General features: G+C 44.1%; 1 protein-coding gene across 2 annotated transcripts in view; it reads right to left on the reverse strand.

Moving 5' to 3' along the window:
• Positions 1-5068: 5068 nt before the first annotated feature.
• GSG1L2 (GSG1 like 2) overlaps positions 5069-24577 on the reverse strand; it is a 58522-nt gene continuing 39013 nt past the window's right edge. The window contains exons 3-5 of one of the 2 annotated variants that reach the window (XM_075579593.1): positions 18119-18271; positions 10584-10695; positions 5069-5446 (exon numbers count right to left, since the gene is read on the reverse strand). In XM_075579593.1, coding sequence (XP_075435708.1) covers positions 5155-5446; positions 10584-10695; positions 18119-18271 — 557 coding nt within the window. In that variant the 3' untranslated portion in view covers positions 5069-5154. The remainder of the gene's footprint in view (positions 5447-10583; positions 10696-18118; positions 18272-24577) is intronic. The other variant, XM_075579594.1, reaches the window with a different exon arrangement.

Consider the following 24577-nt stretch of genomic DNA (forward strand, 5'->3'; position numbering starts at 1 on the left):
AGAGGGCGGTATTATGTGTATGAGGGGTGGGCGGTATTATGTGTATGGGGAGAGGGGGTATTATGTGTATGAGGAGAGGGCGGTATTATGTGTATGAGGAGAGGGCGGTATTATGTGTATGAGGAGAGGGCGGTATTATGTGTATGAGGGGTGGGCGGTATTATGTGTATGGGGAGAGGGGGTATTATGTGTATGAGGAGAGGGCGGTAATATGTGTATGAGGAGAGGGCGGTATTATGTGTATGAGGAGAGGGGGGAATTATGTGTATGAGGAGAGGGCGGTTTTATATGTATGAGGAGAGGGCGGTATTATGTGTATGAGGAGAGGGCGGTATTATGTGTATGAGGAGAGGGCGGTATTATGTGTATGAGGAGAGGGCGGTATTATGTGTATGAGGGGAGGGCGGTATTATGTGTATGAGGAGAGGGCGGTATGTGTATGAGGGGAGGGGGGTATTATATGTATGAGGGGAGAGGGGTATTATGTGTGTGAGGAGAGGGCGGTATTATGTGTGTGAGGAGAGGGCGGTATTATGTGTATGAGGAGAGGGCGGTATTATGTGTATGAGGAGAGGGGTATTATGTGTCTGAGGAGAGGGGGGTATTATGTGTATGAGGAGAGGGGGGTATTATGTGTATGAGGAGAGGGCGGTATTATGTGTATGAGGAGACGGCGGTATTATGTGTATGAGGAGAGGGTGGTATTATGTGTATGAGGAGAGTGCTGTATTATGTGTATTGGGGAGAGAGCGGTATTATGTGTATCGGGGAGAGAGCGGTATTATGTGTATCGGGGAGAGGGCGGTATTATGTGTATGAGGAGAGGGCGGTATTATGTGTATGAGGAGAGGGCGGTATTATGTGTATGAGGAGAGGGCGGTATTATGTGTATGAGGAGAGGGGGGTATTATGTGTAGGAGGAGAGGGCGGTATTATGTGTCTGAGGAGAGGGGGGTATTATGTGTATGAGGAGAGGGCGGTTTTATGTGTATGAGGGGAGGGTGGTATTATGTATATGAGGAGAGGGCAGTATTATGTGTATGAGGAGAGGGCGGTATTATGTGTATGAGGAGAGGGGGGTATTATGTGTAGGAGGAGAGGGCGGTATTATGTACAGTATATTGAGTAGATGGTGGTATTATGTGTATGAGGAGAGGGCGGTATTATGTGTATGAGGGGAGGGTGGTATTATGTATATGAGGAGAGGGTAGTATAATGTGTATGAGGAGAGGGCGGTATTATGTGTATGAGGAGAGGGGGGTATTATGTGTATGAGGAGAGTGCTGTATTATGTGTATGAGGAGAGGGCGGTATTATGTGTAGGAGGAGAGGGCGGTATTATGTGTACGAGGGGAGGGTAGTATTATGTGTACGAGGAGAGGGCGGTATTATGTGTATGAGGAGAGGGCGGTATTATGTGTATGAGGAGAGGGCGGTATTATGTGTATGAGGGGAGGGGGGTATTATGTGTATGAGGAGATGCGGGTATTATATGTATGAGGAGAGGGGGGTATTATGTGTGTGAGGAGAGGGCGGTATTATGTGTGTGAGGAGAGGGCGGTATTATGTGTATGAGGAGAGGGGGGTATTATGTGTATGAGGAGAGGGCGGTATTATGTGTATCAGGGAGAGGGCGGAATTATGTGTATGAGGAGAGGGAGGTATTATGTGTATCGGGGAGAGGGCGGAATTATGTGTATGAGGAGAGGGGGGTATTATGTGTATCGGGGAGAGGGCGGTATTATGTACAGTATATTGAGTAGATGGTGGTATGGATATTGAGGAGAGGGTGAGACGAAAAATGTAAGGGCGGGAATAAGGTACAGTATGGGCCTAAGGGCCGCAAAATTGTAAATCCGCCACTTTTTACTTGTAAAAGATCCAATGCGCGCTGGGGGGGAATGGAAGCCCACGAGAAAGCACAAGTAGAGGGCACTGGAAGGGGATAGGCCCCGGTCCCTCTCTCAGACCAGTGACTTTTCTAGCCAGGAGATATTTGAGTTGGAATACGGTTAGTAGTGTATAAATCTTTCTAAATGACGTTTTCCCCCAATGTCCAACAAGTTTACATTTTCATGTAGTGTTTTTATAGTGGTTTACTTTTTAAATTAGTTTCGCACCAATATTTTTTCACTGGCCAATTGTTTTTCCTCTGGGAACACCATTTTCCTCAAATGTGGGGGTTGGGCCCCCCAAAAATTCCATTTCAAAGAATACGGATTTTTTACATGCTGGTACATATTACTTGGGTTATTGATGCAGGGAAACTGCATTATTTGTCTTTGTCACTAATTCTCTGTCTTTCTCTCTATCCCCTCCTGTCTTTTTGTAACTCTATGGGCCTCATTCAGAAAGCGTTCATAAGCCACTTATCAAGCACTTATCACCCAAAATGCCTACTGCTATTCAGTAAGCGGTGATAAGAGGGAATTGCGCAAAAAAAATTGGTCATAAAAAAAATCACCGAGGCAGCGGTGATAAGCCACTTATCACCACTTTTCGGAATGTTCATAAACTCGTGCAATTCTAGTAGCAGTGATTTGGCTATGAACGCCTATCACCGCTCTAGAATGGTGATTTTATCACAAAATTCTCATGCCAGAAAAAGTTGGCGTAAAGGTGTTGGAAACCTGCAGAGAAGCGGCGAGATGGGACTTAGAAAAAAAATGCATTTTTCCTGCATAGGATTGATGCCGGGAATCTCTGGGGCTGATATCCATTAATATTAGCACCAGAGACCCCTGGCATTAATCCTATGCAATAAAAATGCATTTACAGTAAACTTCATTACCATAGCGGATAGCCTCAGGGACCCCCTACTTCCCGAGATACAGGCCCCGTTATGGGGGGACAGTATCTCCTATGCATTTAAATGTCCACGTCACGTGACCATGGGAATAAAATGCATAGGAGATACCGGCACCCCATAACGGGGCCTGTATCTCGGGAAGTAGGGGGTCCCTGAGGCTGAAACCAATGTGTTTCAGCTCAGGAGACCCCCTGCTCATCTAAACTATTAACAAAATTAAAATTTATTTACATACATTTCTACAGAGATTTTAACAGGGAGAGACGGCTCTTTGAGAGCAGCTCTCTCTGCAGCAGATACAACTCGCCGGGTAAGGCCTTTTCAGAGGGTCGTTCATCAGATCAATCGCCCGTTTTGTGAATTTTTGCCAAGACAGGTAATGAAGGCTTTCTGATACCGTGATAGCAACGCTCATAAAAAGGGTGATTTAAATGGTCCGGTGATTTGTTTTATGAACCTTCTCTGAATGAGGCCCTTACTGTTATAATCACTGGGCCAAGCTGTCGGACTGTGACTGCCCCGGGTCCAGAGGATTATCGCTGATCCGGAAGCATGGACCCCGCGTAGCGCGTACGCAGTAGCACTTTAACCTTTTTCAGCTCCTGACACTAACTCTTGCTACATCTGTATGTCCTTGGGATTCCCACCCACCCTTGTATCACAGAGGAAACAGGAGAGACACACAGAGCATGACCAGCACTGTACCCACATGGATGGTATGTTTGTGGCCGGCAATGGCATACAAGTGCTGACTTGTTTGGGCCCCTAAAAATGATCATGATGATCTCCCCCACACGGCTTTCCCAACTCCACTCTTTTGACAATTACATACAACTAATAGACATATTATTTTCACCGTCTATTGCATGTATATCTGTGTGTACTCACACTCCCATCCCAACTCCAAATGGTGAGAATACCCTCTGTTCCTGATTAACATCAATATAATAATCACTCACAAGGATTATTGTTAATCTTCTTTATCCTGAGCATCATCATCATTGTTGGCAGTATTGTCTTTGAGGCCAATTATATAAAATCATTCCCACTGGAAAGAACCGCTAACCAACCCTTTTTATTTTGCCGGTAACGGTATTCATCAAACATACCAGCTTCTCAGCATCTTTATTTAGCTGAGCCTCTTGCAAAGTTCACTTACATGGTTGTAAACACTCTTAGATTATAGACTGGAGGGTGGACAGCGTACGCAAACCATAGCCAGCCTCTAAATAAAGGGCTCGAAATAGTTCTCTTTCTCTGAGTATATAAACAGGGGGGCCCTGATCTTATTCCTGCAACTTCTCTGTAATTGTTGTTTTAGTCTTCGCGGCAGGACCTCAGCGGCAGGACCTCAGCGGCAGGACCTCAGCGGCAGGACCTCAGCTGCAGGACCTCAGCGGCAGGACCTTAGCGGCAGGACCTCAGCGGCAGGACCTCAGCGGCAGGACCTCAGCGGCAGGACCTCAGCGGCAGGACCTCAGCGGCAGGACCTCAGCGGCAGGACCTCAGCGGCAGGAGCTTAGCGGCAGGACCTCAGCGGCAGGACCTCAGCGGCAGGACCTTAGCGGCAGGACCTTAGCGGCAGGACCTCAGCGGCAGGACCTCAGCAACAGGACCTTAGCGGCAGGACCTCAGCGGCAGGACCTCAGCGGCAGGACCTCAGCGGCAGGCGCTTAGCGGCAGGACCTCAGCGGCAGGACCTCAGCGGCAGGACCTTAGCGGCAGGACCTCAGCGGCAGGACCTCAGCGGCAGGACCTTAGCGGCAGGACCTCAGCGGCAGGACCTCAGCGGCAGGACCTTAGCGGCAGGACCTTAGCGGCAGGACCTCAGCGGCAGGACCTCAGCGGCAGGACCTTTGGGCAGGACCTCAGCGGCAGGACCTCAGCGGCAGGACCTCAGCGGCAGGACCTCAGCGGCAGGACCTCAGCGGCAGGACCTCAGCAGATACAACTCGCCGGGTAAGGCCTTTTCAGAGGGTCGTTCATCAGATCACCGGCTTATCACCCGTTTTGTGAATTTTCTATGAGAGGTAATGAAGGCTTTCTGAATACCGTGATAGCAACGCTAATAAAAAGGGTGATTTAAGTGGTCCGGTGATTTTTTTTATGAACCTTCTCTGAACGAGGCCGTATATCCTTCCTTTTCTTTGCCTCGTTCTGCAGTTTCCAGTGTTCATATCACTTCCATCCCTCTGAACCCCCATTTCAACGCACCTAACCCCCCAAGGTTGTGGAACATTCCGTGAAATCAATGTTACAAATAACACAGTACTGTAATGCTTATTGAATTTGTTTATTTAAAAAAAAGTATACAATCGCCAGAATAGTCAAATATTTTACAAACTCTAGCAGTATTCATCACATTGTGTGTGTGAAAAATGATTTACATTTCCAAATATCGAGGGATTTTGCCCACTTATTGATGAATCCATAAACCCTTCTCTGTTGCCTTGGGGTGTGTTGGTGTAAATATCCCACATGGGATGGAAAGCATCTTCGTCTAGATTTTTTTGTTTATTTTTTAAACTTCTTTCCAGATTCCTCCGCCTGTGCTTGAATTCTAAAATGGTCTTTGTGTATCTGTTGATAGTCGTCACTGACGCAGCCATACAGCAGGTAAACGAGCCCCACGCAAGGCTGTAAAAATGGAAATATGAAAATAAATAAGTTATAAGGAAATTAAACATGTGGAAAAATGGAATGATTAGGATGTGAACATGATGTCCAACTGAGACATAAAATCAGGGCTCACAACGCAACGTTACCTAAAAGGTGGTGCAATGTTGTGTTTAGTTTATATAATATTATTTTTTTTTAACTTTGCTTTTATAGTTTATGTACAGTCCTTATGCAAATTAAAAGAAAAGGAAGGACTTTATAAGACAATATGACTATGGGCTATATTTACTGTAGTATAACTGTATTGAGTTAGGGTTGATGCGGAGTTAAGAGCTATTTAAGGCAAAGAAAGTCGCTGATGAGAGAAGCGTCTACCGTCAAATCTCTCTTGACAGTTTGCAGTACAGGAAATAAATGAAAGGATCAGCTGTCAGCTCATACTCAAATGTCACTTACAGACTTTCTTCATAATAACAGATTTCCATTCATATTTCTAATTTCTTTATGTAGCAATGAGAAGTCATGTCTATTATAACCATTGTACATAAATTGACAGAGGATACACCAGACTCGCAAGAAGAAGGTCATTCTTCATGAATCCTACACAACATCTGTTTCTGTTGTTATTTCATTTGAATGTACAGTATTTGGTCTGCATAGCTAGTATTGGCGGGCGTTCTCAATGCTAATAACAGTACAGACAGCATGTTGAGTGTTAGGAGATTGGAGGATATATTTCCACTTAAGAGAAGGGTTTTTAGTATTCCATGACTCAGCTCTTTGGGCTCATGGAGAATTTGTTTGAAGCTGGTAAACTCATTATACATTTTATCGACATCTGAACTGCATCTTTGTGAAGTGATTCAGTAACAATGAGTGCGTCTGAGAAAGATATCTGATGAGCAGAGTCGCATGCGACTCTAGTACTGTAGCTCCAGAAACAAAACTCAATTTTCTACTGTGAAGTTCGACTACCAGTACTAGCAAAGCACTATTCAGAAAAACTGTTTTTCCTTATGCTTTCCGTGCTTTTAAGGGGGAAGTCTTTATCATCTTCTAATTTGTTATGTAATTATCACAATCGTTTCTTAATGCGTCTATCACACCATTATCTCTGAAAATTGTGCCCTCTCCATCAGAGACGGCTGCAGGGGGGGGGAGCGTTAGGGAGGAGAAGAGTGAGAGAAGAGGGGAGGGGGGAGGAGGGAAGAGAAGGGAGGAGGGAAGAGGGGAGGAGGGAGGAGAGAAGAGGGGAGGATGGAGAAAAAAAGGAGGGGGGAGGAGGAGAAGAGGGGGGAGAAGCTTGTTTCACATTAAAGAAAATAAAAGACAGAAGATAAAATAACAAAACAAATTCTAATGAGAAAACAAAAAGCGATAGTCATCATTCTCAAAAAGGTAATCAACCGACTATATGCAGGGTGCAAAAGGAACAAGGAAGACCCAAACTCCCCCCAAACCAATAACAAAACACCAACTAGTGTTCCAGCACTCACTGACTCTAAGAAAAATATCAAACAGGGAAGATGCCAAAAAATGGGAAACTGAATGCAAGCACAATATAACAATATACATGGAGTAATGTCACACAAGCGGGTAATACAACAGTGGACCCCAACTATAGGTGGTGTGGGGAAAAAACAGGGAAGGGAGAGATACACACAATAGGAGAAATGGTGGGTGGGGTGTGGGGGGAAAAAGGGTTGTGGGGGAAAAAAGGGTTGGGGGGAGGGTAATTAGGGGGGCAACATTTCGGGGTGAAGACCCCTTCCTCAGGCCCTTATTCCAATTTTTCCACTTGACGGAGGAGTGAAGATTTATACGTACATGCACCATTCATATTCACATGCATTAGATATTTTTACATATATGTGTTAGAGTGTATGTTTTATATGTTTAGATTGTGACATACAATCTTTTTACTGTCTCCATTAGGAGTATTAAATTGTATATTATTCGTTACCTTCTGCCTTTATAATACACTATGGTGGCACGTTTTGTTGTTCTTTTGTCTCCCATTTCTTGAGGTATCTTCAGCTGATCCCAAGGAATTTAGAAACTTCTATATATCGGAAAAGAACTCTAAGGGGATTTTCTACCCAATTGTCCAAGCGCCAGAAAGGTCTGATTTCTGCACTCACTCCAACTGGTTGCAGGCAGCTTTTTAGGCAGCTCTAATTGGACCTCAATACACGGGACTGTTAGCACTTTATTTTTGTAATTTTGCATTTATTGATTCATTGCATTATGATATTGTGACACTAGTGCTTTTTTGCACTAATTTAGCACTTAACAGCTGTTAGCAAACTAGAGGAGCCCGCTCTGGATAGCATGCTTATAAATGCTAGGGTAGTCGTCCACTGTGCCCTGCTGGTGTGTGAGATGATTGACTTGAGTTAATCACATCTAGTATATATCACAGAGACCTGACTAACTGCTGGGATTGACATTCCTTTGGGTGACCTAGTCCCTGATGGTACTCTGTATTGCATGTTCCTAGGGAGTACTCAAAGGGTGGTAAAGAACTGCTCACCTATTTTACCAATAGTCCTTAAAAAAGTAGGTGCATAGGGGTAGGATACAATATTAGCAGGAGTGAACAGAGAAGTTCAAAAGGACCCCTATAGCTGCACTCTAAACTGTATGTATATGTTTCTAGAGTAATAAGGTAATAGATCCCCTATATCAGAAACTAAAAACGAAAACGGCGCAAAAAATAATAAAGTTTTAATACATATTTCAATTAAACTATTAACACTCAAATGGATAAAAAGGGTATGAACTGAACCCCTAAGAGGAGCGATATGAGTCCTTACGGAGGTGCTTAAAGTACTAGTATACACTTATTATTGCAAAGTGCACCCCATAGGCTCCTGCGCTGATTAGAACATAAAATGCCACTGAATCTGGGTACTTGTGTGATAAGCCTGTCAGAAAAAGTGTTTGTCAAGTATAGCTTAGTAATTCAAAGCACTACAGGTATTGACTCGAACAAACACTCTATATATGGTATCCAAGTAAAAGGAGTAGATACTCCTAACTATATATAGGCTCCTGGGACTGTGTCAGTAACGTGGGTATTAACCCTTCCACATATGTAACTGGAGTGCTGCAGTCTGTGCTATTAGCGGGGAGTAGACAGGTAACAGTGTAGTACTTGGTTGGATGATACCAGCACTATGTACTATATGTATTGCAAACCATGGATGCGTGTACTGCAAACAACATAACCATATATGCAACAGTATAATCACAGACCCCACATGTATGGTTACAGCTAAGGCTCGCGGCTCACCCTTATGCCAAGATAACACACAGATATGCTGCTCAATGGCTGCTATTTCAGCCGTAAAAGCGTCCGTGGTTGGCGAATTGCCAAATCCCGTGACACTCCTAACAGACTCCAAATGGAGTGTCACGGGATTTGGCAATTCGCCAACCACGGACGCTTTTACGGCTGAAATAGCAGCCATTTGTGTTTACGGAGCAGTAGTGTTTTTCGTTTTTAGTTTCTGGTATAGGGGATCTATTACTTTATTACTCTAGAAACATATACATACAGTTTAGAGTGCAGCTATAGGGGTCCTTTTGAACTTCTCTGTTCACTCCTGCTAATAATGTTCCTAGGGAGTGTAAGGAGAAATGGGGAAGGTGTAGCTGTATTTTAGCACAATATTATTTGCACCTCCCACCCTGTGCTCAGGCTGAAATCTTTTGTGTTTATGACCATTCGCTGTGCCAAACAGGACAATCGAGCTTTGTATTTCACCCTAGTGTATAGGCCGCCTGGACTTGAGGGTGATTTTGTGTCTTAGTTGTTTAATGTGGTCACGCCTCTCCCAGCATTTAATTTAAATTCTGTGGGGAAGAGCGTGGGGCCTCTGTAACAACCACACACCCCCTTGAAATTCTCGTACCCCCCACCAGGGGGGGCACGCCACCCAGTTTGCACACTGCTGCATTAGCTCATACCTAAACTTGGTGTTAATCAGTTCCACGCCCTAAAATAGGGTTTTATGTGGTTTTGATTGGTATAAAACCATAGTTAATATGATTTAACTAACATTAACTTTTGTTAAACACCTTATTTCATAGTGTGGACTGGAGTAAGTCTAAGACATGCTTAACGTCACATTTTTGGAAGCTAACACAATGCTGTGCTACAATACGACGCAGAGACTGTGTGCCTATGTGAGCCAATATGGAGGTTAAGTCTATAATTAGCTTTGTGGATATTTATTTATTTATAAAATATTTTACCAGGAAGTAATACATTGAGAGTTACCTCTCATTTTCAAGTATGTCCTGGGCACAGAGTTAAGACAAATAATACATGGTTACAAATACAGTTACATAAGTGAACAGTGTATACATTATATACAAGACATTGCATGCACAGTTAAAGATAATATATATAATAGGCGTATGTAACAGTTACAGACCAGATTAAAATGTGAGACAGCTTTAGTTTTGAAGAACTTAGACTGGTGGTGGCTGTGAGAGTCTCCGGTAGATTGTTCCAGTTTTGGGGTGCACGATAAGAGAAGGAGGCGCGGCCGGATACTTTGCTGAACCTTGGGACTATGAACAGTCTTTTGGAGTCAGATCTCAGATTATAATTGCTGCATGTGGTAGGGGTGAGGAGCTTGTTCAGGTTCAGATATGCGCTAACCTCAGGGAAAATAACATCCATTACTGTTTAAGGTAACGTGATATTATGACCCCTGATTAGATGTAGAGATGGTTTAAATATGGCACTGACAATTTGTTAAATTGATCCCATGCTCATTATTGATCTAGAATTATTCTTCCCCTATCTTCTCCTGCACTCAGGCACCATAATCCATCTTATCCCTAACAGGGGCCTCCAATATCTCCCCAATACGGAGTCCTTTCTGAAAGTTTCTTGGTAGAACATCTTAAGAGGTCTGCTTGTGTCAGAGCTTTTGCAATGTGTTCCCAATGTGCAATGTGAGAGCTGTCCCTTGAATTCCTGTTAAATATGTATTGCACTTTTTGAAATATGCCATTCATTGTACTATCATGTGAGATCATTTTAGCAGAACCATTTTCTATGCAGCAGAAAACAGATATACTCTTGTGGTTTTGTATTAAAAGCCGGTTTCTGTTTATAAACAATAGCAAAGGAATTTACCAATAGGACCATCCATAATCCCAGTTCTGAGGTCTCCAATCTTCTGGACCAAGGTTGACTGTCATTTGAAATACAGTTGTGTACATCATATGGGCGACCATTCCAAGCAGGCCTATAATAAAATATAAGGAATACATAACTTTGAAGTTAATACCATGAATTTATAACATATTTCTAATATCAACAAAAAGAACACGGTCATACAGTATGAGAGTCATTTTTATATTTTGACAAAGTAGCAGAAAAAAAATAATTGCAACGACTTGCTTGGAAAATGCAACAATTTTCAAAATGTTCTATTTACTGTAATTAATGTTAAGTTTAAATCCCTTTTAATCTAAAATCACCCGACATATTTCAAAGCAGTATCGCTCATTCTGCACATATGAATGAAGTTAATCCGTTTCAAACTGGTCATATATTCATTTAGAAATGAGAGGGCATGTTAAGAGGAAACATCATATACAGTATATATATAGAGAGAGAAACAAGAAAGGGAAATGAGGAAATAAAGAGAGATGGAAAGTTTTTAGTTATCAAATCTATTCTATTTTATCACCACTCAAATGAAAATTGAAATACATAAAGCATGGGAGTGTGGACGGGATCTGGAAAAGCCATTAAGGGTTTTAACATTCCTTCTGCATGCCGCAGACTCCCGTAGAGAGATGGACACACAGATACTGCGGTACACAGGGGATTATTCATTCCAGTCCACGAGCTTTACTACACATTCATTTCACTCCCACAATCTGAATAATAAAAACCAAAGCTAGAATAATTAATAATCTGAGGAGGAAGCTGGGGCAGCTTAAAAATAAATGCTGATCCCCTCTTTTTCTGATACACTACAGGATGAATAGATACCAGCAGCAAATGGAAAATCCTCATAGAAAAACGCTGGCTTCATACAAGTATCTATTCATCCTGCATTCAATAAACTCTGGGGATAGTATATGGGGCAAATATACAGTGTTTAATGCTAGTCCAGGGTGCTGAAGCAGCCCCAGTCGGCAGTCTATGGTATATGGCATTTGCCATATAGAAAATGTAATTGAAAAATCTGGATTCGCTGCAAAAAAATTACAGACATACTGTATTAAATCACTATATTATTTTCCCTTGTAAACACAGAGGTCAGGAAGACATGCATTGTGCATACCTTCATGTCCACTAAGCTAACTAAAGGGTTAATAATTCTGACTATCTACCTAACAGGTAAAGCTGTAAAATTCCAGGCATTATTGAAATCCCTGCTTTCTGATTGGTTAAAATTCCGGGCATTATTCACTCAGTAATTCCCGGAATTTTTGGCAGCTTGCAAAGTGTTTATTTCTAGCCAATCAGCTTTTCCTTTGTCAGAACAGCTCTCAGACAGGACAGGGGACTGGTCAGGAGGCAGGAACAGCTCTCAGACAGGACAGGGGACTGGTCAGGAGGCAGGAACAGCTCTCAGACAGGACAGGGGACTGGTCAGGAGGCAGGAACAGCTCTCAGACAGGACGGGACTGGTCAGGAGGCAGGAACAGCTCTCAGACAGGACAGGGGACTGGTCAGGAGGCAGGAACAGCTCTCAGACAGGGCAGGGGATTGGTCAGGAAGCAGGAACAGCTCTCAGACAGGGCAGGGGATTGATCAGGAAGCAGGAACAGCTCTCAGACAGGGCAGGGGATTGGTCAGGAAGCAGGAACAGCTCTCAGACAGGGCAGGGGACTGGTCAGGAGGCAGGAACAGCTCTCAGACGGGGCAGGGATTGGTCAGGAAGCAGCAGCCAGACAGTGACACCTCCCCCTCACTTCGTGAACACAGTTGATTCAAGAGGGGGGAGAGTACAGTATGTTTGTAGCTGCAAAGTAAGTGTCTGTCGGCAGAGTTTGTTTGTAGCTGCAGTTTCTGTCTATCTAGTGTGTGTGTCTGCCGCAGAGTGTGTGTGTGAGTGTGTGAGTGTGTGTGTCTGCCGCAGAGTGTGTGTGTGAGTGTGTGAGTGTGTGTGTGTCTGCCGCAGAGTGTGTGTGTGAGTGAGTGAAAATAGAAAGAGTAGCAAGTAGAGCACTGCAAAGTGAAAAAAGGGCTGGAGGCAAAAAATGAATGAACTATTTATTGGACATTTGTGCCAAAACGACAGACACACATCTTAAAAAATACTCTGACGCGTTTCCCGCTGTGGAGGCGCTTTATCAAAGACTGAGTGACTGAGTGACTGAGTGTGTGTCGGCTGCAGAGTTGTGTGCGTCGGCTGCAGAGTTGTGTGCTTCGGCTGCAGAGTTGTGTGCGTCGGCTGCAGAGTTGTGTGCGCCTGCTGCAGAGTTGTGTGTGTGTGCCTACTGCAGAGTTTGTGTGTGTGTCTGCTGCAGAGTTGTGTGTATGTGTGTCTGCTGCAGTGTGTGTGTGTCTGCTGCAGAGTTTGTGTGTATGTGTGTCTGCTGCAGAGTTTGTGTGTGTGTCTGCTGCAGAGTTTGTGTGTGTGTCTGCTGCAGAGTGTGTGTGTGTGTGTGTCTGCTGCAGATTTTGTGTGTGTGTGTGTGTCTGCTGTAGAGCTTGTGTGTGTTTGTGTATGTGTGTAGCTGCAGAGTTTGTGTGTGTGTGCGTGACTGCTGCAGAGTTTGTGTGTGTAGAGCTGCAGTGTGTGTGGTGCTGTTGTGTTGTGTGTGTAGCAGCAGTAGCAGAGTTTGGATGTAGCTACAGAGTTTGTGTGTAGCAGCAGTTTGTGTTGTGTGTGTGTGTAGCTGTTGTTTGTGTGTAGAGCTGCAGTGTGTGTATGTGTGTGTGTAGAGCTGCAGTGTGTGTGTGTGTACACAGAGGGGACAGCAGTATGTGGATATAGATAGCTGCAGTGTAAGTGTATATAGAGGTGCTTTAATATATTTACCATTTTATTTTAATTAAAAAATCTATATAACTATACAAAAGTGGCTATTATTTCTGAAAAAAGCCTACATTTAGCCTATAATAGTCATAATCCCCTCAGAACAGGGCATTGATGTCCAATAATGCCCTGACTGGGTTACCTCGGCTTCACCTCGGTCCTTCAACTCTTCCAGCCAAGGCATTATAGGCCAGTAATGCCCTGTTCTTCTGGGATCATTACTCAAGTAAAGCAGACAATGTGTTAGCCCCATACCTCCCCCTAAGGGCCTAACCACTCTCTCTGGGGCTCCTTACAGCAATCTCATCTACCTCCCTGTCACGTATGGCACACCTGTGAGCACGTGAACTACATACGGGACAAGGGTTAAAAGACAGCTCTCTAGCTGGCCCACTTTTTACCTTCAAAAAGGTCCCTGAAATGAACAATGTCTCTCCTCAATCCGTCCTCATACAGTATACCATATGTCACAAACAGCACACAAGTGAGCACGTGACTTAGATATGCAACCAGGGTTAATACACATGGCTTCTCTAGCCAACTCACCATTCTCCTGCAAGGTACTTTCAATGAGTTAACATTAACCCCTTACTCAATTGCAATCATATCTATACGCCGACACCACCGAGAAGTAAGCAAAATATGTAAATTAATCTATCTGCCAAGGTCTCTGGTCCCAGTTCATTATAGAAAAAATTATGGACTTCACACACACAAATCTGTTTTAGCAAAAGGTGTGCGAAAATGTAAATACTCTCCAAAGTGTGCCACAGTTCATTTATAGCCCCAAAGCATTGCTTCTTAAAGAATTGTTAAATTATATAAAAATACAGTGCACCAAATACAGAAAGAGATTACAAGAACATACAGTTACAATAAATGCAGAACAGTTTCTTAAATAACAGGATAAAACATAAATCCCTATATAAAGTAGTACATTACCATACAGGGTATGTCATAGCTTTCTCCCAGAGAGGTCACTGGCGTAGAAATATGAAAATTCACGTATTTGATCCCAAATACACCTCTGTTGAATTCTGATTTCATAACACAGGGGCAAGTCCTATATACCATTCTTCTCCCATTGTAAAACACATAAACGCACCGTGTCATAAATCAGCTGCTAGGTGGATGGTTTTACGCCAGAGAAAGAAAACCTCGTAAAAAGAAGTTTAAAATGCCTGCTTCAATATATGAACGCACTCATAACTTCCTTTCTCTGATACTTAGACAGAAGTGAGTCATATCAATAGATTCAGGCAATTATGAAATATAATAAGGTTAATTATGACCATCTTGCTCCTAAATTTGAGTGGCAAATGGATATCTGCCCTTGGCACCTCTTACTCATGTCGTGTGTGGTATGGTTTGATTTGTATTATTGTAATGGTGACAGATATGTACCTCCTATTATGCAGAGTAGATGATGTCACATGATATTCTCATTTTTAATAAAGTCCCCCAACTAAGGCATGACCTGTGTGCCACCCCTCTCTGTGATGTACAGGGGGTATCTCAGGGACCTGTGTGTCACCCCTCTCTGTGATGCACAAGGGGTATCTCAGGGACCCGTGTGCACCCCTCTCTGTGGTGAACAAGGGGTATCTCAGGGACCTGTGTGTCACCCCTCTCTGTGATGCACAAGGCGTATCTCAGGGACTTATGTGTCACCTCTCTCTGTGATGCACAAGGGGTATCTCAGGGACCTGTGTGTCACCCCTCTCTGTGATGCATAAGGGGTATCTCAGGGACCAGTGTGTCACTCCTCTCTGAGATGCACAAGGGGGTATCTCAGGGACCTGTGTGTCACCTCTCTCTGTGATGCACAAGGGGTATCTCAGGGACCTGTGTGTCACCCCTCTCTGTGATGCATAAGGGGTATCTCAGGGACCAGTGTGTCACTCCTCTCTGTGATGCACAAGGGGTATCTCAGGGACCTGTGTGTCACCTCTCTCTGTGATGCACAAGGGGTATCTCAGGGACCTGTGTGTCACCCCTCTTTGTGGTGAACAAGGGGTATCTCAGGGACCTGTGTGTCACCTCTCTCTGTGATGTACAGGGGGTATCTCAGGGACCTGTGTGTCACCCCTCTCTGTGATGCACAAGGGGTATCTCAGGGACCCGTGTGCACCCCTCTCTGTGGTGAACAAGGGGTATCTCAGGGACCTGTGTGTCACCCCTCTCTGTGATGCACAAGGCGTATCTCAGGGACTTATGTGTCACCTCTCTCTGTGATGCACAATGGGTATCTCAGGGACCTGTGTGTCACCCCTCTCTGTGATGCATAAGGGGTATCTCAGGGACCAGTGTGTCACTCCTCTCTGAGATGCACAAGGGGGTATCTCAGGGACCTGTGTGTCACCTCTCTCTGTGATGCACAAGGGGTATCTCAGGGACCTGTGTGTCACCCCTCTCTGTGATGCATAAGGGGTATCTCAGGGACCAGTGTGTCACTCCTCTCTGTGATGCACAAGGGGTATCTCAGGGACCTGTGTGTCACCTCTCTCTGTGATGCACAAGGGGTATCTCAGGGACCTGTGTGTCACCCCTCTTTGTGGTGAACAAGGGGTATCTCAGGGACCTGTGTGTCACCTCTCTCTGTGATGTACAGGGGGTATCTCAGGGACCTGTGTGTCACCCCTCTCTGTGATGCACAAGGGGTATCTCAGGGACCCGTGTGCACCCCTCTCTGTGGTGAACAAGGGGTATCTCAGGGACCTGTGTGTCACCCCTCTCTGTGATGCACAAGGCGTATCTCAGGGACTTATGTGTCACCTCTCTCTGTGATGCACAAGGGGTATCTCAGGGACCTGTGTGTCACCCCTCTCTGTGATGCATAAGGGGTATCTCAGGGACCAGTGTGTCACTCCTCTCTGTGATGCACAAGGGGTATCTCAGGGACCTGTGTGTCACCCCTCTCTGTGATGCATAAGGGGTATCTCAGGGACCAGTGTGTCACTCCTCTCTGTGATGCACAAGGGGTATCTCAGGGACCTGTGTGTCAACTCTCTCTGTGATGCACAAGGGGTATCTCAGGGACTTGTGTGTCACCCCTCTCTGTGGTGAACAAGGGGTATCTCAGGGACCTGTGTGTCAACCTCTCTCTGTGATGCACAAGGGGTATCTCAGGGACCAGTGTGTCACTCCTCTCTGTGATGCACAAGGGGTATCTCAGGGACCAGTGTGTCACTCCTCTCTGTGATGCACAAGGGGTATCTCAGGGACCAGTGTGTCACTCCTCTCTGTGATGCACAAGGGGTATCTCAGGAATGTTAGATTCCTTTAAGGCTGACAGCCTTGTATCTGGCTATCGTTTATGGCCCTCTAAATTACATATTTACTTTTAGTGATAGCCCCCCCCCAATTAAGTCCTCTTTGTAGATCTACACAGACCAAGGAAGAGTCTTCACCTGTCATAAACCCAATATATTGTATTTTATTTATTTATAAAATATTTTACCAGGAAGTAATACATTGAGAGTTATCTCTCGTTTTAAAGTATGTCCTGGGCACAGAGTTAAACAAATTTAAACAAATGGTAACCATATTAACCCCTGAAGCACCATGATATTATCATGACACTCCCCAACACCAACCCCATCTACTCCCAACACCAACACCATCAACCCCCCCACACCCTAACCTCATCTACCCCCCCCCCCCCAACACAGCTAAGCCCTATTAGTCAAAGCTGGCTAATTTACTTGGTTACAACAATAAATATATTGAGAAATTTAACTTTTTCCTTAAACTAATCAAGTTCTGGTTTATACAAATGTTTCCAAGTTGTTGGAGTATTTGACAAATAAATTCTGAATATATTTGATATCACAAATCTCTCAACTTGTCCTTCTAGTTCAAAATATTTATATTAACTTCACGAATCTACCCATTTTTAGTCAAATGAAGTAAGTAAGAATGCTATATTAACGTTGTTAAAGCTATTTCATTTGCTCATTCAAAAATCTAGTAACATTTTACAATATGCAAGATAAAATCATATTGTCCTTAATAGGGTATGTATATCATAATAAAATGTGTAATACAGAATACATTATAAATATGCACAATATTGTACAAATTATGTGTAACATTTAAATAATGAAACCTAAAAATAAGCAGACAGTAGAGATGTGACACTGTTCAAAATGCATTTGCTTAATGTATATGGTACGTGCGCCCCGCTGATATGGTGCGTGCGCCCCAATTATATGGTGTGTGCGCCCCAATTATACGGTGCGTGCGCCCCAATTATACGGTGCGTGCGCCCCGCTTCTATGGTGCGTGTGCCCCAATTATACGGTGCGTGCGCCCCGCTTCTATGGTGTGTGCGCCCCACTTCTATGGTGCGTGCGCCCCGCTTATATGGTACGTGCGCCCCGCTTATATGGTACGTGCGCCCCGCTTATATGGTACGTGCGCCCCGCTTATATGGTACGTGCGCCCCGCTTATATGGTGCGTGCGCCCCGCTTATAGTGTCAGTGTTAGGTGAATCTAGCGATTTTAGAGAATTTTGCAAATTAAATGAAATTGCGACGCACACTGACTGACAGCCGGCGAATCGCGGACTGAGGCGCAGTTACAAAAAGGGCCAGATTTGCATGGTTAGCGACCTCATGCAAAATGATCGCACATAAGGTAAGTAAAGTTTTTTGGTGAAGGTTTTACCTGATAATACAGTGAATATCGCTGCAAATGCATTCAACTTCAGTCCATCAATAACTGACGTATAGTAACAAACTTCAACTGACATGAGGCTCACGCCAGTGAGTAGCAAAGTAATATACAGCACTTCTGCTACAATAGACAGCCACAAGACTCCTGCAGAAACAGAGAAAGATGTCAGCATTATGCGCAAGCACCCACGCAGAATCTATTACATAAACATTGTGTCACTTATTAGGGTTAGAGACATTTTGCAGGCACAGGTCCCTGCCCCGTGGAGCTTACAATCACAAGGAGGCACCAGGAGATAAAGTGACTTGACCAAGGTCACAAGGAACCGACACCAGGAATTGAACCAGGCTCCCCTGCTTCAAACTCAGTGCCAGTCAGTGTCTGTACTCACTGAGCCGCTCCTTCTCCCAGGCTCCCCTGCTTCAAACTCAGTGCCAGTCAGTGTCTGTACTCACTGAGCCGCTCCTTCTCCCAGGTTCCCCTGCTTCAAACTCAGTGCCAGTCAGTGTCTGTACTCACCGAGCCGCTCCTTCTCCCAGGCTCCCCTGCTTCAAACTCAGTGCCAGTCAGTGTCTTTACTCACTGAGCCGCTCCTTCTCCCAGGCTCCCCTGCTTCAAACTCAGTGACAGTCAGTGTCTTTACTCACTGAGCCGCTCCTTCTCACTTCTTATAAAATACTGTTTCAGGAACTTTGCCCAAATGCTAAAAATGTTTAATTTTTATTTTTAAATCCGGCCTCAGCATCACTATTTTATTGAAGTCCCTTTGAGCCCTGGGTTCATTCCATGTTGCGTGACAGGACAAGGCATAAATACTATGTGAATATGTTCTTATGTTCACCTTGTTCTAAGCTTGGAACAGAGACAGGAAGATGCACACACGTGATCATGAAAGAAGAAACATTCCCAAACTGAAACAACTGCAACAAAGGGAGCAAAGGAGGATTTCAGACCAGCCATGGAACGCCAACTCTCTCGCTGTGCTGATAATCTGATGATTACTCGCTGTGATTAAATATAGGTATGGGGTAAAGGGGAGAAATAGGTTTAAGGGGGAGGGGATAGGTATGGGGGAAGGGTTTGGGTAAGAGGGGGAAAGGTTTTGGCCTGGGTGAGGAGGGAAAAAGGTACCGGGGAACTAGTTATGGGGTAAATGGGGAAGGTATGAGATCGGGGGAAAGGGTGGGAAGGTATTGGGAAAGGGGGGAGGTATGGTGTCAAGGAAAAGGTATGGGGTTAAGGGGAGATATGGTGTAAGGGGGAATGTATGGGGCAAAGGAGGGAGGTATGGAGTTTAGGAGAAGGAATAAGCAGCTGCACAACCGGAAATATTCAAACATGTTTTTTCCGCCTGTACAGTTACTTATATCAGATAGTCCCCTCCCACCAGGAGGCCCTCATTGGCTCTACAGATAAACTAGTCATGTGTGCTTCTTTTACTGACTTGTTGGCCAGCATGGGGCCAGGGACACCTGCCGCACCCGGCTCAGTGTCCACGTCTTACTTCCAGCACGTGCCGACGTCAGGGGGTTCAGCGTGGGACAGTTAGTGAGTTGGGAGGCCTGCAGCTGGGGGAGAGCCGGCCGCGAGAGGTCAGGCCCAACTGCTTTGTCTGGCCACCGGGCCCCGCACACCTGTCCCGGCTTTCCCCCCAGTGGGTGGCCCTGTATCAAATTGCTGGGCGTCAACTCACTTATTATCTGCACTCATAAGCAATTCAGGGAGTAGTTATTGCAGAAGTTAAAGCCGATAACCCACAAGGCCATATTATACTTATTAATATTGTTTGCAGCTTTGGAACAAAGGGGTTGTCCAGAGCTCAGCTTCATGTCTGTAACTTCAGGGACCCCTCCGGCGCAGAGATAGTTATGAGTGTAGTTTCCAGAGTTAAATGGTTCTCCAGGGGAAACAAAATGGCTGCCAAATCTTGTGGGTCTCTTGGGCCTATAGGGAGTTACGATGTCATCAATTGTGGCTTATAATCAGACCGCCATATAAATCACTGTGACGAAAACACTGGTATCTTCCCCGGGGACCAGAGAGGGATTTAACGTGGTTCAGCTCCGGAGAGACCCCACTCCCAATACTGAAAAAGGGGGCTTGTTAGGCAAGATAGCTGCTTTAATGCAAAAGGTGCTCAGTGTTATCATTCGATGCATTGAAGTTCAACATTTACTTTTTCTTTGCATCATTTTGAATGTACAAATGTACAAATGTATTCCAGAACATACAACATAGATTCATACATGGGACTTGTGCAGTGGGACAATTAGAAGTTGAAAAGTAACTTGATATTTTGTTACATTGGAGAATTTTACAAACCTTCTTGGACATAAACACTGAGATACAAAAGAATATCCAGACACTCCCAAAGTTACTGCAAAATCCTTACGTTTTTATTAAAGACGCAATCCAAGCAGCACTTTAAAAAAAAGCTGTTTTTATATATGCAGCCTTTGATTACTTTTATTGAAAACTAATTAAATAAGCTGCCAATCGATTCGTTCTCCCGTGAACGATCAGCAAAGATCCTGCTTCCCATTGTTCACTAAATGGCCATCTTTCAGTTTCAAATCAATCCTTCAGTCAGTGTAACTCAGCAGCTACAATGTATTCTTAAATTACTAAGGTAACATTATCTATTGTTACAGTTTGCATCTCAAACTGCTGGGAATATTGGCAACAAATGATCCCAAACAGGAAAGTGTTACAAAGATCTTGCACTACTTGGGAAGTGTGCTAAACCTGCAGAAGAAAATCAAAGGATGCTCTGTATATTAAAAAGCATTAAAAATGTCATTAAGAATTACATTTTAAGAAAGGTAGTAAGTATTATCTAACAGTATAGACCCGATTTTTTTTAAACACATGTAGGATATTGCATGGAATGCATATACTGTAATCTAAAAAAAAACCTGATGTTTTTTTGCCAATAATTGCTTTCATCAGTGTCAATAAATACATATAAGAGGTGCTCCATAAATATACCCCCCTTCTAAGTGTACACTGAACCGCATGCTGGTCCGAATCAGCGTCTGTCGCCAAAATGCATCACGTGCACGCAAGTGATGTAACACTGAGTCACAATGTAATGTGTAATAACATATGTTACCAAAGATGTGAACAAAGCAATCTCAGGGCAAAGTGAGAGTACAATTACAAGCAACTAAACAACAACATACTGTAAGTAAATCAACAACGACCAACAAAATAGACCAGATTGATCTAAATACAAAAGAATAATGTAAATAAAATGAAACAGGATATACTGTAAGCAAAAGGGATGTACAGTATGTACTAGTTACATAAACCTCCATTACAATGACAAAGATTGTACAATATGCAAATCGGGTCGTTTTGAAAATGTGATTATCACTATTTTAGAAGAAACTGGATGTTACATTTGCTAAAGAACTATAGTATTATAGCTCTCTAGTATCCTAAAAAGCAACAAGAATACAAAAACACTATATATGTTACACCTAAATATGTTGTAGACAATGCGAAAAATCTATATAAAACTATGGCCATGTGTATTTAAGTGCTAAGGAGAAAGACAGGTGTACTTTACCTGCATGTACAATGAATATAACATAAACTCATGTATAAATAGCATCTTACAATTCTAGCAATTACTGTACAAATGTAAAAAGTAAAAAATACAATAAGGAAAAATAACAAGTGATACTTACAGTATTTCATGTGAATTATGTAATTGGACAAAATATGAAAAATTAGCAGAGAAAAATAAAGTGAGGTGATAAAAGAAGATGATGGTTAATAAGATAGAAAATAAATTAATCACCTGTCGGGTAAAGTGGTGTGTGCCACGAGTATCTCACATTATTTTCCAAAACGATGTATTTTTTAATGAGTCGTCTTCATGAAATTGTATATTTGAAGTAATGGATAACACTAAATGGTGTCACATACTGAAGTATATGACAGTAAAAATGCAATTTACAGTCAAGTCTAAATGCAAATTCAAAATAGATCTTTTTCCACATTGCTTATATGAGCAGTCAGGGAGTTTGCCTATTTCCAGAAATGAACGATTACAGATGTTTCCCTCCCATTTTTCTGTAATATTTCAATCTAATCTGTAACTTAACTCCACGAATTCTTTTCTCATGACTCAATAAAGATAAATGAACAGTGTAAAATTAAACACATCCCTACTAGTGATCCACCGTATACCAGTAAACATATCAATTTGACTCTTAACGTAAACATTGCCAGGTCCTGTCTTTTTAAGGACTTAAAAAATAATTGAAAAAAATATATTGTTGGAACTTTATTTCGATGCCCCTTAAAATGTGGAGAGAATGCAGAGCGATTTTGTAGTGCCTCCAGTTGTATATATATTCCCTCAAACCTCCCTCCAAATAAATTAGGAAGACATGCCTGTACTACAAAAGGAGCACACCCGAGGTACCCTGGGAGATATGCAAAGTATATTTAAATGAGTCCCATCCCACACTTCCTAAAATGATTTCCATACCAACTATATAGAGATCATATACCGTGGACAACTGGAGACACTACTGAATTGAAAGTCACTCTCTCCCCCCTCTCCTGTTCAACCCACTTGATGACGTAGATGACAGAATATGGTCCTATAGTATTCCCCCTCATGACGTAGATATCCATGTGGAGGGGGTAACCAGGCTATCTAATAAAGGTTTAAGCCCTTTGGTTACCGCTGAAACCGTATGGTCCCTGGTACCTCCATAAGCCAGGGATCAGGGATGATACACGTTGAAGAATAAAATGACCCTGTTTTTCCTATTTCATGTTCCCTGCACCCCAGATTCATGAAACTTTCTGTGTGTGAGTTTTAGGTGGGATATTTGGATAAGAATGCAACTCTTTTATTTGCAAGAGTTCGGGAACCAGGCAACCGTTAGTACCTTAATTCTACCCGACGTGCAGGCATGATTTGCCGGTACATGAGTAGAATAAAACCGGGGCTGCCCTGTGTCCCACAGACTCCTGCTTTTTGGGCCACGATATCCCAGTCCTATATCTATCACAGCTATGAGCCTCCCCAAGGTCCCCATGTATTAAAATATGGTTTCAATGTTTTATACATTTATTATAAGGCTCTATGTAGCTAGCCGAGGCGATCAGTTACAGTGCCAGCAAGTCTACATAGGGTCCGTATTACAAAAGGGAGAGGCTGTCCAGAGGTGTGAAAGTGATAAAAGGTGAATGGCCAGGTCCAGACTACAAAGGGACACCCTTTTGCCAGTGGCAGACCTGGTGGAGCCGGCCCAGTGGGAGGAAATGAGTTAGCCAGAGAAGATGCAGCCGTAGTCTGATCCTTTTGGCTAAAGTCATATTTCCCGCTCACCCGGCATTCGAGCCTCTCTGGCACGCCTCCTTCCCTGACGTCAGCCAAGGGTCAAACCCCTCTTTCTATTGGCTGGGGGGAGGGATTCCCTTTCTCTGATTGGCTGCTCCTTCCCCCCTCCGTTCTGGAGATAGCCCAGCGGAGCGTATATAAGGTGCTGACCAGGAGAGAGAGTAGCGCAACCAAATTCTCAAAATCACACTAGCGGTCGCGGTCAGCATTTTCTGGCGGAATCAGTTCCAGGGGATTCAGGACTAGTTCCTGGTCAGGATTTTCTGTTGGATATCGGTACAGGACGTACGCAACAAGGTTCTGTTCAGGGTAAGCCCATGCAAGCGGGCGCCCTTCACCTAGGAAAGGTAGATTGCATCCCCTGAGCCCAGTAAGTGTGTATATTTCTGTATTTTGTATTTCTGTGTGTTTCTGAGGTCTTATCCAAATAAACTAAATTTAATTTCACTGCCTTGTTTTGCCTATTGACTGATCCCTTAAATATAAATGTGTTAAGAGACCTGGTCTACCGTGACACCATCTTCAGGCATCTACATTATTAATGGGAAGAACAGACACAGAGACTGCTTCTCACTGCTCTGGGGAGACACACAGAGAGACTGCCCCTCACTATCTCGGGGAGACACAGAGAGACTGCCCCTCACTATCTCGGGGAGACACAGAGAGAGGCTGCCCCTCATGTCTGGGGGGGACACAGAGAGAAACTGCTTCTCACTACCTCTCATCTTCTCAGCTGCTCTGGGGGACACACAGAGAGAGACTGCCCTTCACTGCCCCGGGGAGACACAGAGAGAGACTGCCCCTCACTGCCCCGGGGAGACACAGAGAGAGACTGCCCCTCACTGCCCCGGGGAGACACATAGAGAGATTGCCCCTCACTGCCCCGGGGACACACAGAGAGAGACTGCCCCTCACTGCCCTGGGGAGACACAGAGAGAGACAGCCCCTCACTGCCCCGGGGAGACACAAAGAGAGACTGCCCCTCACTGCCCCGGGGAGACACAGAGAGAGACTGCCCCTCACTGCCCCGGGGACACACAGAGAGAGACTGCCCCTCACTGCCCCGGGGAGACACAGTGAGGGGC

The sequence above is a fragment of the Ascaphus truei genome, chromosome 22 (assembly GCF_040206685.1).
Source record: "Ascaphus truei isolate aAscTru1 chromosome 22, aAscTru1.hap1, whole genome shotgun sequence".
In the NCBI taxonomy this organism is placed as follows: Eukaryota; Metazoa; Chordata; class Amphibia; order Anura; family Ascaphidae; genus Ascaphus; species Ascaphus truei.